The sequence below is a fragment of the Delphinus delphis genome, chromosome 4 (assembly GCF_949987515.2).
Source record: "Delphinus delphis chromosome 4, mDelDel1.2, whole genome shotgun sequence".
Taxonomy (NCBI): domain Eukaryota; kingdom Metazoa; phylum Chordata; class Mammalia; order Artiodactyla; family Delphinidae; genus Delphinus; species Delphinus delphis.
The window spans coordinates 119,539,764-119,552,733 of NC_082686.1; the positions used below are offsets into that span (position 1 = coordinate 119,539,764).

Below are 12,970 nucleotides of genomic sequence, written 5' to 3' on the forward strand. Positions count from 1 at the left end.
TCTCTCTGGTAGCAGTACCCTGGAAAGACGCTGGCTTGGGGCAGGAGTTCCCAGCTGGAATCTCAAGCTCTGCCCTACTCTTTTTCCTTCCTGAGGTGTGGGTGGCCAGCTCTGTGCATTCTGGGAACTCCCTAGTATTCTTCCTACAAACCTTTTCGTGCTTAATTGATTTTTTCTGTTCCTAACAACCCCTGAAACAAGAGTCAACATGAGTTAAAGACTTAGCAGCTTAAGAACTGAAGTTGAATCTCCCTTGCTAGTATTATTTAGGACAGAGATGATGCAAAGTTACACAGATCACAGGGTTCTGGAACAGGCTGTATTTGCAGAAGTCCATGGACCACATGTGCCCTTGAAAAATAGTGAGGTGTAAGGAAAAACTTCATTACCTGGGTTATATGAGTATTTTCTTAGAAGATATGGTTTCAAAGTAAGTCATGAATTTTCTCTTTCTGTTGGGGGGGATGCCTTGTTGAGCTGCTTGTGGGATTTCAGGTCCCCAACCAGGGACTGAACCCAGGTCCTTGGTAGTGAAAGCACAGAGTCCTAACCACTGGACCTCCAGGGAATTCCCATGAATTTTCTTTTTCATTTAACTAAAATTGTAAATGTAATATACTAAGGGTACTTCTTCAGGACAAACTTAACATTCTTCCCTTCTGCCTGCTGATGCTTGTGTCATACATACTATTAATTTAGGGATAATCTGTTTGCTGAAGGATATCTTCTGGACATGCAGAGAGGCGTACAAATGCAGTCCTAAACACGATGCTTACAAATAATTTATTCTTATTTCATACATTTGTTTTTCAGCAAAAAATGAATAGTTATTTATACAGATGTTCATGTTCAAGATCATAGGGAACAAATGTCTCAGAAAACCCAAATCATGATACAACAGAAAAGAGTCACAATTTTGTTCAGCTACATGCACAGAACTGACCAAGTGATAGTTATTTCTATGGATTATTTTGCTTAATTTATCAGGTAACAGGGGATTATGATTAAATAATCCTTTTCTGGCAGAATACACCAATGATTTGAAACCACATCGTAGCCCCCGTCCACACATCCTGAGAAAACCTCGCCAGCTAGCTAAACACAGCTGTTTAAGATCTAGGTGGTGACTGGAGTTAAGGTAGCCTAAGAAGAATTCATTTAGCAAGCAGTGGAAAAACTAGAAACTATTCGTTTCTTTTTTCATGCCTGCATTTTCCTTTACTCCCTTCTTCCTCCATTATCACCATTAAATGAACTTAAAAAATACTGACACAACGAGGGCTCTATTTGGTCACTGTTAAATCCTCCATCTGCCTCTGACCTGAGGAAAAAGTGAGTATGGCCCTTCAATTAATGCCCTTGACCGCAAAAGGGGACCTGCTGGTTGTACATTCTTGTAAATCTGAGCACAGTCATTGTATTTAAATCCTCAGTTTAGAAATGGATGAACCTCCTAAGGCAGATGGTTTGAGATGGCCTAAATACACATGGAATCTTTTTAGAAACCTTTTGTCTTCAAGGCTGAATTGGAAAGTGAAGGCTTCAGGGGTGATGGCCATGGCCTGGGAGAAGGCTGAGACGAAGAGAGTTCAGAGCTACCACGTGCTTTATTTAGAGAAGAGAGCGGCCACAGCGTCCTCCCCCAGCCCTGAAACACAGCCTTTTCCTGGTCTGTGGATTGATGGCATGAGGCTTTACGCTTCTTTCCGCTCCAGAGAAACTAGGAGTGGAGGGTCCAGGGCTATACATTTTACTGGCTATGTTATCCACTGTGAGTGAACCCTCATCAAACTCAACTGGGCCTCATTTCTTTACTGCCTTGGTACTCAGTTGCTTAGTTGGAACAATTTTGCTCATAGCCTCCATAAAAGACCAACCTGGTAGAAAAGTAGACCTTCTGCGCTAAGCCTTGCTGGGAGAGTGAATTTAATGATGTTTCTAACTAGAATTTCAAAAAGACTTAAATTTAGCCTTGTGACACACCTATAACATAGCTGACCTGTTTTCTTCTTTTAAAAAAATTGTTTTATCCTTTTTTAAACTATACACTATTTACATTTTTCAAGACCTTGTAGGTCTTTATCATTTGGGTAAGAGCTCCAGGTGATTAAACTCCCAGGACGAAGATGAGGCTTTCCAAAAAGCGCTGGTTCTCATCGATGTGCAAAGGCCGGTTTTTACAAACAAATTGCTATTATAAACTTTTAAAATATAAAATTAGAATTCTTCTCTAAAAATTTTGCCTATTAGTTTTCATTTTTGCATCCAGCATATTACAAACAGATCATGCTTTCTAACTAGAGATGGACCTAAAAGGAGAAATGATGTTAATGTGTCCCTGTACTCCATCTGGAAACAAGGGTTATTTACACGGGGTCCTTTCTCAATGTTGTGGTGAGCTGTGAGGGGCAGGGCCATCTCTACAGCACGGTTAAAAACCCAACCGAAGACCCCTCCACTCCTGCTTGAGTGCTTATTGCATATTTTAGGTGGAGTATAAGGCATGAGAAAGGTGGCCAGCCACTTTTACACGCTGGAGAATAACGCTGCACATTCAAGAAATGCCACGGTTGGAACAGCTTTCAGAGATTGTTCAAGAACAAAACGTATTAAAGGTCGTGCGTTACATTTAGAAGCACAATACATCGGAGAACATTTTCAAAAGCTCAAGCGCAAAGCTGTGTTCCACTGAGTTCAATAGTCAATAAATGAGCATTTTGCTGCCTCTAGGTATGTGTTCGGAGCTTTCAAAAGTCACATCCTGCCACAATTAACAGCCAAATGAGCATTCCCGGCCTCTGACCTATCCGTAAACGCTAATTCTGCAACTCACTCACAGGCTCTGAAGAAGCTGTTTGGAAACAGAAGAAGCCCACGAACCCGGTTAGAAATCTGCAAACGAGAAATGCAATACATTTGTCCTTTTTTTTAACAACGACAAAAATTTGTGTTGGCTTTTGGAATAGTGACCAAGAAGAGTAGACGACCAGGGGCTTCCCCGGTGGTGCAGTGGTTAAGAATCCGCCTGCCAATGCAGGGGACACAGGTTCGAGCCCTGGTCCGGTGCCTCGGAGCAACTAAGCCCATGTGCCACAACTACTGAGCCTGCGCTCTAGAGCCTATGAGTCACAACTACTGAGCCCGTGAGCCACAACTACTGAAGCCTATGCGCCTAGAGCCCGTGCTCCGCAACAAGAGAAGCCACTGCCATGAGAAGCCCACGCACCACAACAGAGTAGCCGGAGCGCTGCAACAAAGACCCCAACGCAGCCAAAAATAAATAAATAAATATTTTTTAAAAAGTGGACACCCATTTTCACAATTAAGAATAATTATTCATAATATTGAAGGAATAAAATCTTCAGTAGGAAAACATGCAGCCTATCACAACAGAATACAGCAGTGCTCAGCTTCCACCAATGATTGCTGCCTTTTTTAGTTTGTCTAGACTTGTTCGCTTTTTGTCAGGTGATATACGTCAGAGAATATTGGCAATCCTTCAAGAAAATGATTCAAAGGTGATTTACAGGGCTTCCCTGGTGGCGCACTGGTTGAGAGTCCACCTGCCGATGCAGGGGACACGGGTTCGTGCCCCGGTCCGGGAAGATCCCACATGCCGCAAAGCGGCTGGGCCCGTGAGCCATGGCCGCTGAGCCTGCGCGTCTGGAGCCTGTACTCCGCAACGGGAGAGGCCACAACAATGAGAGGCCCGCGTACCGCAAAAAAAAAAGGTGATTTACAATTGGCTGATGCTATCCCCTCATGCCTTTTTGCCTTATGCCCTAATTTTATGGAGACAAATTAAAGACGGTAAACCAGGAGTACATCTGCTACTCAAAATATACCTAGGCACTTGTGCTCAGGTCATAAGCTACAGGATGTGGTCATGCTGCCAAACAGAATTCCTCGCCTGCCTATCTGAGCACTAATGCCCTGGGAGTGCACACGCTTTTCTAGGGACAAAATGTAAAACTCAGGCAAAACTGTCCATAGTTCAACTTGCCCCATTCTAACTGTGTGAAGCTAATCCTCCTTGTTCTCCCTTCTCCCATGCCTGCTTCCTATCTTTTTCACATCTGGTATTTTTTCTATGTAGCTTTCTCCAGATTAATTTTTTTCTAAAACAGGTTTCATAGGTTACAACACAATGACCTGAAAAGAGGAAAAAGGCTAAAGAACATTAGGTAATCTCAGCTAATCTTTGGAGATATGAGCATTTAAGCTCACATTTTTAAAAACTTAAATATGCTATCTGTGAAATGCAGACACGTAATGATATCACAGTTTAGGCACTTTGGATGAACCTTGCTTCACAGTGGTTTAAAACCATGAAACTTCCAAAAGTGATCTTTATGAATTAGCAGTGATGATAAATTTTTCAACTCTTTGTACATACGCCTGCTCTCCCTTCACCTGGATTATGCATTAAACTTTCTAGTTATTTTTACCAAGAAAATTCACATAGGCTTAGGAGCAGACAGAAAAAAAAAAAAAAAAGGAATGAAATCGATTGTGGGTGAATTAGCATGTGAATTGAAATAAGATTCTTTGCATGGCTCTTAGGCTAACAGGAGAAAAGAACCAAACTCAGCGGCTTGGGACAGGGATCCCTGGGCCAGAGGGCCTTTCTGGTGCTCCCACCTCTGTTCCACCAGCAGATAAAAGGGTAATGGCTATAATAATATGGCTGGTTCCTTGCCCAGCATCTTACATGCAGAAGGTTGCTAATGATCACTAAACGGATTACAGGAACAAGCAAGTGAAAATCAACTCAGAGCGAAGTCGGCAGTGGCAGACTTCAGCAGATGAAGAACAATCCAAGATGACAGAAAGTACTTAAGCAGCTGATAACATTTTGTTTAAAATTTTCTAACCTAAATTCAAGGATAGTCATCTCTAATCTCGCTGTTTTACAATTATAAGGTAATCAATGAAAGGGGGAAAATATATAGATATCCAATTAGTGTCGTTGTGCTAGGCCAGGCATCATAGCCATGCAAACTAGTAACACTCACAATTGAGCACACAACCATCTCCACGTTCTAATTCTGCCACCCTGGACCAACGGTATAACCTTAAAGTGGAGATAACGCCTACCTGTCTCCCACTATAGCTCTGTGCAGATTAAATCAAGTTGTGAAGAGATCTGAAGATTAAAATCCCTGTTTGTTATTGCTGTTAGCTCTCAGATTCAGCACCAAATCAGAAAAAGTTATAAAATCACCTCCATCCTCAAACTTTGCATTCTTCAAAATGATTCCCCTGAAGTAGTATGATGAATTAAGTGAAATGGTTTTTGACTGCGATCACTTACAGGCAGGATTTATGAATGGAAACATGGGAAGGCCACTCTGGCCAGCTCTGAAGCCCTGGGCTTTCTTCCTGGGCTATTTACAGAAAGTGTATGGCCAGGGGAAAAGATCACGTTTGTTTTTACAAGCCAGTCATGACATGACTGAAGAACTCGTTTCCTCTCTCTGCGAGGTCACCCTCTTCACCTGAAGGTGCAGATACAAGAATGGCAGGGAAGAAAGGAACCTCCCCTTAGCCGCCTACATCAGCCTGAGTCAATTCCAGAGACCAGCCCACAGGGTGACAGGCATGGAAGTCAAACACCCTCATTTCCCAGGCATGACTCTCTGATGCTGCTCCTTGAGATGTCATCCAGATCATGACTAATGAGTAAAAATAAAATGCATTACATAACGGGCTTCAAAATTCTACTGCTGAAATAGGTTGTACAGAGATAAGGGAGTGCATTCTTACTTATCATCTGTCCTACATTTCTAACAGCTGAACACAATAAACTGACTGAATTGGATGTGCCAAAATGAAGAGTGTGAAAAAATATTTTAAAAGCAATTTTATTCTGATTGTCATATTACCCCTGAAATATATAATATACCTGGAGAGTTCCAAGCAAATGTGGAGACTGAGTAAATATTTGCTGATTCTCAAATATCATCATTTATCTTGACTGAAATCCGATATCATTTAGCAAATAACATATATAGCCTCACAAATCAACCCCGGCCTTATGTAGTGTATACAGTACCTATTTGGAAACATTAGGTAAAGCCAAACCAATGTTTTCAACTAGAATGTCCTTTGTCAGTGCTGTATGTGGTGTATAAAAATGAAGATGGAATGGGAAAGGGAACGTGCAGGAAGGAAGAAGCAAAGGGAAGGAAAGTCAGTCCTCACTTTGCTGAAACCTTCCAGGGAAAAAGTGTGTCATCTTACTGGGCTCATGCATCATAATCACTTGAAAATTATATGGGTATAATTTTATCCTTAAGTGGCCTCTGCTTAAGGACAAAGACACAAGGCAAGAAGAGAATTTTCTTTGAGGACCTGGAAGATCGCCAACAAAAATTTAAAATGACAAATAGAGGCTTTATTTCTTGTTCTCAAACTCATCAACCTTTTTTAGAAGGCTGTCTCTAGAGAGTTTCTTCTAGTTTACAAGGAAGATCCAAAATGCTCCTCAACCTGTTTTTCTAGCTTCCAAACCAACATTTTTGGGGGCTCTAAAAGAGACGACAATGACATGCAAATGAGTTTGCATGTGGAAATAGCCTGATTGCCACAATTGTCCTTGAAGACACGTACTGAATTAAGTTACAGCTGAGGATTAACATCGTGGCAGGCACAGCTCTCAGTCCCTGTAACCTAACAGGAATCTCCCTGCACTTTGCCAAACATGAGACACTGACACCCATCAGCAAATGCGCCAAGTGTATTTACAATCTCGTTAAGAGATCTCCTAAGTTAAATATAGACATATATAAAGTTAACTTCCGTGTGCAATTAACACACAAGGATACTGGTTCCTCCAGGGAACTGTGCCGGAGCCTCTCTGTTTACAAGTACAGTAGTGATTAAAAGCATAAACAAAAAGAGCAATCTTGGCAGGACCACCAGCCTACCAGTGCTGAGGTAAGTGTTCATCTACCTTCTGTCCTTGATCTAAATTATACCATGAAGTCAAGACTTCCCCATTCAATGACTTATCTGGCTCTTCACCCGAAGGACGTGTCAAGAAGTGTGATAAGTATTTAAATAAGCCACCTCAGTGGTGTGTGTTAGTCTAGAGCTGCTATCTCAAGTCCAGGATAACGTTTATGAGAAATGTCTTAAGTAACACTGGCCAACGTGGCTGTCAGATAGGATCTCAGGAGCGTGTTTCCCTAATTTTTCAACGATTTAGGGTGACCGCCATTCATTTCCATAGTCTGGATCCAAATGAGAATTCAGTGCTTAACTAGGCAAAGGTCATCTTATTTAACTCAAAATTTTCAGCTATAACTCAAGCAACATACTCCTGACTTTCATATTACAACTGCCATATTTACTGCTGAATACTACGATTTTAATTTTAAGCAAGGCTAGACGGGCTCAGTCTAGAACAGTGTCCTTTCACCTTCCCCGATGGCAGCATTAGGAACCACAGCCTCATTAGTAGGCTGATTTCTTCTCCTTGTAAGAGAAGCCAAATGCTCTGCATGTCCTAGGAAGCCACTACTGGTCCTACCAAAAACTTACAACCCATACCATCTTCCTTCCCTCCTGAAGAGAATGTTAAACCTTGATTTGCAATAAAGTAAGAAAAGCTTACACCTACTGCTCTCCCCATGCAAGAAACTATGTTTGAGGACCAGCCATTTGGGCATTGCTTCAAAAGGCACATTTATTCCAGTGGCAATTTGAACCAGTAGAGAAAGAGAGAATAAGATTAAAAACAAAACCGAAAAACAGGATGGGTTTTGTGGAACACATAAGTAAATAGCAATCTGGGACCTATACAAACCACTTAGCTCCTTCCCAATAGTTTAACCAGAGTCCCTAAGGTAGAATAATTCACAGTTGTATCATGACACACACAGGCCTTCAAAAAATACTGTTTAAAAAAGTAGCTGAGAACTCTCAAGCAGCTTGCCCTGATGTCCAGTTCAAGTATATGCAACGCAGAAGAGCTGCAAGTTTCCAAACTACATGATAAAGAAAATTCAGTGCAGATCACAGGCTTCGATAAATTATGAAAAATCATTGTATATATTACTATTTAACTAACATCTAAGAAACATTTTGAAATAATTAACGTGTGTTCACATTCCATGCATTTTCTAGCAGGTTAAGCCCTGGGTTAGTGTCTCTGTGCTCTTTTCCTACAAAGCTCTATTCTTTGACAAATCCAAGCATTCCTCACACTGAAACGGAAGTACCCAGGGATTCTGTCTACTTACCCTCTTTACTGCATGCCTGACCTCACAAGGGCTGCTCGTTATTACCTCTGGCAGAGAAGACGACTGGAAGATCGAACTGGTTGGGGGTTTATGTGGGGTTCTATTCGCGCTGCCTTAGAAGAATCCCTGGATGTCACAGACACCACCTGCATTTTTTCCAGGGGCAAGAACCAGCCGCCCTCTCCCTCCTGCTTGCCCCACCTCCCTCTCCCAAAGCCCTAAGTGCACGGAGTGCACTCTCCCAAAGCCCTTGTCGCACTGAACTTTTTCCCTGTGGTTTTGCAGCACCCTCCTCGAGCAAAGAAGGAAACACAACAAAACTTGAAAACAAACCAACAACAGAAACTTCAAACAAACAGGTGAGCGAGCCGGCAGCCTCCTCCAAGGCGGAGGCTCACTTTTTACCGCAGAATTCGGTGTTGTTGAGGAACTTCTTGATGACCAGCCCCAGGCAGACAACCAGCAACAACATGTAGCCCACGGTGCCCGAGAAGGTGGGCGCGTCCGGCGGCGCCTTAAGGAACTGGCGCAGGCCCTCCTCCACGTAGTACACCTGGTCGTAGATGCTGAGGAAAGTGAAGATGTGGAAGAGCTGGTGGCTGTGGCCGATGATGTCGAAGAGGCCCGGCTGGATGCGCTCGGGGATCTTGCTCACGTTGAAGAAGGCGGCCACCACCAGCCAGAAGTAGCGGCGGTAGAAGTGCACGAAGAGCGTGGGGTTCTCGCCCCGCAAGTCGAAGAGCCAGCTCTCGAGCATGATGGGGCAGGCCATGCTCAGGGGCATGACGAAGACGAAGGTGCGCAGCGCGAACGGATAAGAGCACCAGTCGGTGCGGCTCTTGCAGCAGGCCACGGTGCAGGCCACGGCCAGCAGGAAGGCCACGGGCAGCACGAGCGCGCGGTAGGCGGCAATGAGGCCCGTGCAGTCCACGTGCCAGCCCAGGCGCTGCTGCACGTACGGGGTCATCACCCTGGCGTCCAACAAGCTCAGGCCGGGCAGCAGGTAGTAGTAGTAGGCCACAGTGCTGCCAAAGCCGTAGTAGCTGATGGACGCGTAGTCCAGGTAGAAGAAGGCTGCGCGCAGGCGCAGCGACAGGCAGCTGAACACGTGCGCCGTGCAGCTCATGGCGAAGGTCAGCAGCACGCCCGAAGCGTAGCACCACAGCGGCAGTAGCCACGGATGGTGGAAGGGCACGTCGCGGCCGCTCAGGAAGAACAGGCGGCAGAACTTGCTCAGGAACAGCAGCAGTGGGATGAAGTGCGTCCAGAAGTTCAGCGTCTCGTTGGTAGGCTTCAGCACCGAGGCTAGGCACTCCTGCGCCGTGCACGGCAGCCGCCGGTAGCCCGACAGGATGAAGCACTCCACAAAGTCGTCGGGCACCTCGTCCCAGCGCAGCAGCGGCTTGGCGGAGGCCGGAGCGTCCCCGGAGGGTGAGGGGTGGGGGCGTGAGGCGGCCTCCGAAGCCGCCGCGGTCGTGCCGGGCGGGCCCTTTGTGCCCGCGCTCCGGGGCTGCAGGCGCCGCGGCATGGTGCCCGGGGCTTGGCTAGGGCGCGCACAGGCGACCTCTGGCGCCGGCTCCGGCGCGCTCGCCAGTCCCCGCCGGCTGCCGTCGGAGCCTTTGTGCACGCGCCGGGGGCGTCGCTGCAGGTTCACGAGAAGACCTGAGCCTTGGAGCAGCCGTTCCTAAAAAATAAACAAATAAGTAAATAAAAATAGTCATCGATTTCGCAGCCGCGTAGCGACCGGTAGGAGCGCACGGGGCTCGGCGGCCCCTTCCCCAGGCTCCCTGCTACCGGCTCTCGGCCGCCCGCGCTGCTGCAGCGGCGGTGGCGGCGCGGTTGACGGCGGCGCTGCTGCGGTGACTGGGCATCGCGCGGTGCGGGCGCAGCAGCAGCCGCCCCCGGCGCGGGAGGCGGGGATGTGGGAGCTGAGGCGCTGGAGGGAGGGAGGGACGGGCGCACTGGGGGAGGGCGGGGGCCTCTCTGGCTAGTGTTTCGCGGCGGCCTCGGGGGATAGAGTTGTCCCTGGGCTCGAGTTCCGTACCATCCCCCCTCCCTCGGGTCGCAGAAGCCCGAGCTGGCCCGTTAATGATTGATGCGGGGGACCAAAGGCTGCGCCCGCGACTCAGCAGCCCGCGCCGAGGGCGAGGGTCGGCGCGGGGATTCGAAACCCGACAGCCACGCGGGCGTTCGAGAGGACACTGGAGAAACGCGTCCGCTGGGGGCGGGGAGCTGCGGCCGCGGGGGGAGGGGAGAGGAGCGCAGCCGGCGCGCCTGAGCCGGGGCAGGGCGGAGGGATGCGCTGACAGTAATCTCCGGAGGGGGCGGGGGCGCTCCGGAAATCGGGGGCCTTTGAGGCCATGTCTGGATCGGGGCGTGTCATTGTCAGATACCTGGGACTGCTCCTCTCTTTCCGTGTGTGTGCGCGCGCCCGCGCGCGCGGTCCTCACTCTTAGCACCATATCAAGCATTAGTTTGTCTCCTTTCGTCTAGCGGACTTATTCAGGTGCGTCACTAACCTCCTTTCGTCCTTGTCCGGTCCAAACGAACGGTCCTCTAAACTGGCCTGTGGTCGCGCTCACCAGGCCTCGGGGGCCGCAGCTCACCCGTGCTCCTGTTCTTGTGTCTTTAACTAGGAATTTTGTTTGGAGCCCAAAGTCCTACAACTCAGAGCGGGCTGCTCAAACTCCACGTTTTAATGAAAATTTGCAGGTGAAGACCAGGCGATTCAGAAAGCCTGTAACGATCTGAGGAATTTATTAAGAAGGGGTTCCCAAGCAGAGCTGCGCCTGAGTCAAAGGCTGATCATAAGTGGGGGCCGTTGATGACGGAGGACTAAAAGGAGGAGGTGCGTTCTAGCCCTAACTGAAAAGAGAACGGAGACGAATTCGTAGAGACTCGGAGGGGTGGCTTGGAAAAAGCTTATGCATAATTTAGCAGAAGTACCTGGCAGGCTAAGTTGGGTGGCTGGAGCCCAGAAGAAAGGAAGACTGAAGAATGGAAAACAGTTGTGATGCACTGCGCTGTGAAAATATGCCCGTAAGCCTTGTGAAAAGAGGGGCTAAAAAACCTGCCTCCTGTAAAATGTTTATCATTTCACGGAAGTTTCTCTTAGTGATGCCTTGGGGATGTGACTGAGTCTGACTTGCATCACTGACCTGCTGTATAGTGTCATGGCAACAAGGGCTAACCTTTAAGGAACCAGGCACTGTTCTAAGTGCTTTAGAGTTTTAAAATTTTTTAGGTATTATTATTTTTCCCATTTTGCAGGTAAGGAGGTGGAAGCACCACAACGGTGAATAATATGCCCAGTTGGCAGAAGGGGGATTTGAACCCAGCAAGCTGCTTCTGGATCTTGTGTACTTAAAGCAGAACATCCAACAACCTGATTTGCTCAGAAGAAACTAGTAGGGAAGGATAGTCTGATTTGAGGAAAGCCTTTCATGTTCATTTTATAAGTGAAAGGCCACCTTCATCACTATAACAAATCCTGTAGGTACGTCAAGGAAGATTTACTTAGTGGTGGCTCAGAGGACTTAAGTTATGGATAAGAATTATTTATAACTAAGAAACCATTCAGTATTGTAAATGTCTAAAATTACTTAAAGGTACTAGAAACAGTCCCTTTAGAAGTTTCCGCTTTCTCTTTGAAAAAAGTGTTTTCCATTAATAACTGCTTTAGCAAACTCTTACACAACTAGACCAAAGGTACACTTGGGTCTCGAGCCTTTCTGAACTATCACAAATTCCTTATTAATGGATTTTAAATAAATGAGATTTTGCCGTAGTTACTTAACTAGTATTTTGTTTTGCCACTGTCTATAGCCTTGTTTTTGTTTTTGCGGTACGTGGGCCTCTCACTGTTGTGGCCTCTCCCGTTGCGGAGCACAGGCTCCGGATGCACAGGCTCAGCAGCCATGGCTCACAGGCCTAGCTGCTCCGCGGCATGTGATATCTTCCCGGACTCGGGTACGAACCCGTGTCCCCTGCATCGGCAGGCAGACTCTCAACCACTGCGCCACCAGGGAAGCCCAGCCTTGTTTTAAAGCAAAACCTAATTTCCTTTCACATCTGGACTAAGGATCCAGGCTAATTTGTAAAAAGGATTAAGATTCAGCCATTTATAAATCAAACCTGGGAATGATAAAACTGAATCCAGGGCAGACTGGAAAAAAAAATTTTTTTCTATTCTCTTTGTTACTTCATAAACAACTTGAGCTGTAGAAAAATGTTGATCTTATAATAAGCCCCATATTTACCAACCTCTTAGTTGCATAATCAGCTCACTTACATAATCGGGAGAAATAATAGAAAGTTCACATCAAATGAAATAATGGAATTGACTCTAAATGAAAGTGAAAAAACTCTGGCTAGATGGAATAACATTTATCTTGATGACTAAGAGTGATGAGACTGGCTATGATAAAAGATGGTGTTCTTTAAAACACTCAGTATTTTATAAAGTCAAAAGATCTGTTATAACATTCTCATGTCTTTCGGAAAGTCTTTGTGACTTCTGCTTTTCTCTTTTCTCACGCGTCTCCCACCGCACATGAGGCACAAAGTCAGCTGCTGCCTTGAAGTGGTGTTCCCGAAAGCTCTCTGATGCCAGCCAAAACAGGTGTCCTGGCTATACCTTGACAAGTCCAAGTAAAAAGGAACTAAGGAAACTGCAAAATTCACCTAACTTATTTATAAAAAAAAAAAACCAAAAACTATGATTT

General features: G+C 46.1%; 1 protein-coding gene across 1 annotated transcript; it reads right to left on the reverse strand.

Annotated features, from left to right (window-relative positions):
* Nucleotides 1–770: 770 nt before the first annotated feature.
* Nucleotides 771–10,133, reverse strand: PAQR9 (progestin and adipoQ receptor family member 9). The gene has a single exon (XM_060011379.1). The coding sequence runs from the start codon at nucleotides 9,772–9,774 to the stop codon at nucleotides 8,641–8,643; it is 1,134 nt and encodes a 377-aa protein (XP_059867362.1). The 5' UTR covers nucleotides 9,775–10,133; the 3' UTR covers nucleotides 771–8,640.
* Between the last annotated feature and the right edge of the window lie 2,837 nt (nucleotides 10,134–12,970).